The sequence below is a fragment of the Chiloscyllium plagiosum genome, chromosome 2 (genome assembly GCF_004010195.1).
Source record: "Chiloscyllium plagiosum isolate BGI_BamShark_2017 chromosome 2, ASM401019v2, whole genome shotgun sequence".
NCBI lineage: Eukaryota > Metazoa > Chordata > Chondrichthyes > Orectolobiformes > Hemiscylliidae > Chiloscyllium > Chiloscyllium plagiosum.
Window position 1 is genome coordinate 1,429,803 of NC_057711.1, and position 2,166 is coordinate 1,431,968.

Below are 2,166 nucleotides of genomic sequence, written 5' to 3' on the forward strand. Positions count from 1 at the left end.
TACCCTCCAGTGCTCTCCCTTGTTCTTCCCTCCCCCCTCCCCCCCCCTTCCAGCGTTCCCTGCTTCCTCACCTTCCACTCGTAGCCCAGCTGTTTCATGGCCCGGCACACCTCTGCCATGATGTCGTTGGGCCGGCTCTGGCTGCGGATTCCCAGGTGCCACTTGGCTCGCCGCACCCCGGGGTGTTTGGATTTCTGGGGGTTCAGCTCGTCCAGAGTGTGCCTGGACCTGGGCACGGGCTCTGCCACCAGGAAGGGTACCCGTTCAGGGTGAACCCTGGCCACAAAGTGCTGGTCGTCCAGGAAGGAGGCACTGTCAGGGGGGCTGGACGCCAGGTAGAAATCTTTGGCCTCATTCATGATGCGGCGGTTATCGATGATCAGGTGGTAGGCCACAGCCAGCGGGTCCTGGTGGTTCCGGCTGTACAGACAGTTCAGTACCTCCTCCTCGCTGCACTCAAACTTCTCACACACCTCCTTCAGAGCTTCATCATCGATCATACTGCTGCTGTAGGCTGGGTCCTCCGGGAACAGGTACTTGGGTAAATCCTGCTTAAACCACTCGTGTTCCCTAAAAGGACAGACAGCATTCCCTCAAAAGCACTGTCCCAGCACGGAGACCTCACCAACCCTCAGGGCAGACCAGCACCTGTGGGCAGCGCTGATATCACAGGCCAGTCACCTTCCAGCAGATCACAGAGATTTCAAACTCAACCCCCTCCCCCCCCCCCCCCCACTCCAACAGATCCCCACTGAAAATTCCTCTCACCGGAATATTTCCCGCATTTTCCCAACCCTGGGATAACCCCGACAAGGCCCATGGGGGAATCGCTAACTAATCTCCCTGGGAGACTCATTGAGCTAACAGGCAGATGGAACTCACCAGGGAGAGAAACTGCAGCTGCTGGAGATCAGAGTCGAGAGGGTGGTGCTGGAAAAGCACAGCAGGTCAGGCAGCCTCCGAGGAGCAGGGGAATCAACATTTCAGGCATAAACCCATCTTCCGCTCACACCTGATGAAGGGCTTATGCCCGAAACGTCGACTCTCCTGCTCCTCGGATGCTGCCTGACCTGCTGTGCTTTTCCAGCACCACACTCTCAACTGAGTTGGAACTCATCACCTGAGCCCATTTGAAAGCAGAACCAGGGCCCTCATGTGGCACAGAGGTAGTGCACCTACTCCTGAACCAGGAGACCACGGTGCAAGTCCCACCATAATAACATCTCGGAAAACATATCTATACCGTGGTTGTGCTGCCTTACCAGGACTGGGACGAGCCGACGTATACCAACAGTAACGGCTTATTTTGGTGCTAAACAATAAACCAGGTTCTTCTCCAGTTGGGGCTCCTTCCGTTCCTACAGAGACCCTCCTCACCGAGAGGGTGGGACTTCAGTGTCAGGAATGGGGAAGGAGGGGGTCGGGACTGTCACTTCTCTCCACAGAGATATGAAAACCTGGTGTGAGCTGCCCGGTGTCGGAGAGGAAGGCGGCTGGTGGAAATGTAACCTCGTGGATGGTCAGTAGGTCTTCGGTAAGGTACGGGCCGCGTCTCGGCCCGGCTACGGGGCAGAATCGGGATCATGGGGGCATTTCCAGGACAGCAACCTGTAGCCAGGGGCCACAGCTATCTCAGGTCAGTGACCTTTCAGCAGAACGGCTTAGTTTACTGACTGGATGGGCCGAGCGGCCTCCTCCTGCTCCATCTTCTGGAAGCTGTTTGAGGAGGTGGTCCTGTCACTAACCGGATATCCTTGATGGTGGTCCGCTTCATGGGGTCAACCTGCAGCATGTGTTTGAGGAGGCTGATGACGGATGGGTTGAGGTACTGCGGGGTGTAGAAGATCCCATCACAGATCTTCTTGAACAGCATGGGGACGTGATCGTCATCGAACGGGAGGGTACCACACAGCAGGGCGTAGAGGATGACCCCACAGCTCCAGATATCCACCTCAGGCCCAGCATACAGTCTGGGGAGAGACAAGAGTCTGGATTAGAGTGGTGCTGGAAAAGCACAGCAGTTCAGGCAGCATCCGAGAAGCAGGAAAATCCACGTTTCGGGCAAAAGCCCTTCGTCAGGAACAAAGGCAGAGAGCCTCCAGGGTGGAGAGATAAGCTAGAGGAGGGTGGGGGTGGGGAGAAAATAACAGAGTACAATAGGTGAGT

At 56.4% G+C, this 2,166-nt stretch overlaps 1 protein-coding gene across 1 annotated transcript in view; it reads right to left on the bottom strand.

Moving 5' to 3' along the window:
- The window catches only part of prkaa1 (protein kinase, AMP-activated, alpha 1 catalytic subunit), a 13,996-nt gene that overhangs the window by 3,107 nt on the left and 8,723 nt on the right, over nt 1-2,166 (bottom strand). Inside the window, exons 5-6 of the mRNA XM_043703014.1 lie at nt 1,746-1,970; nt 62-570 (exon numbers count right to left, since the gene is read on the bottom strand). Coding sequence (XP_043558949.1) covers nt 62-570; nt 1,746-1,970 — 734 coding nt within the window. The remainder of the gene's footprint in view (nt 1-61; nt 571-1,745; nt 1,971-2,166) is intronic.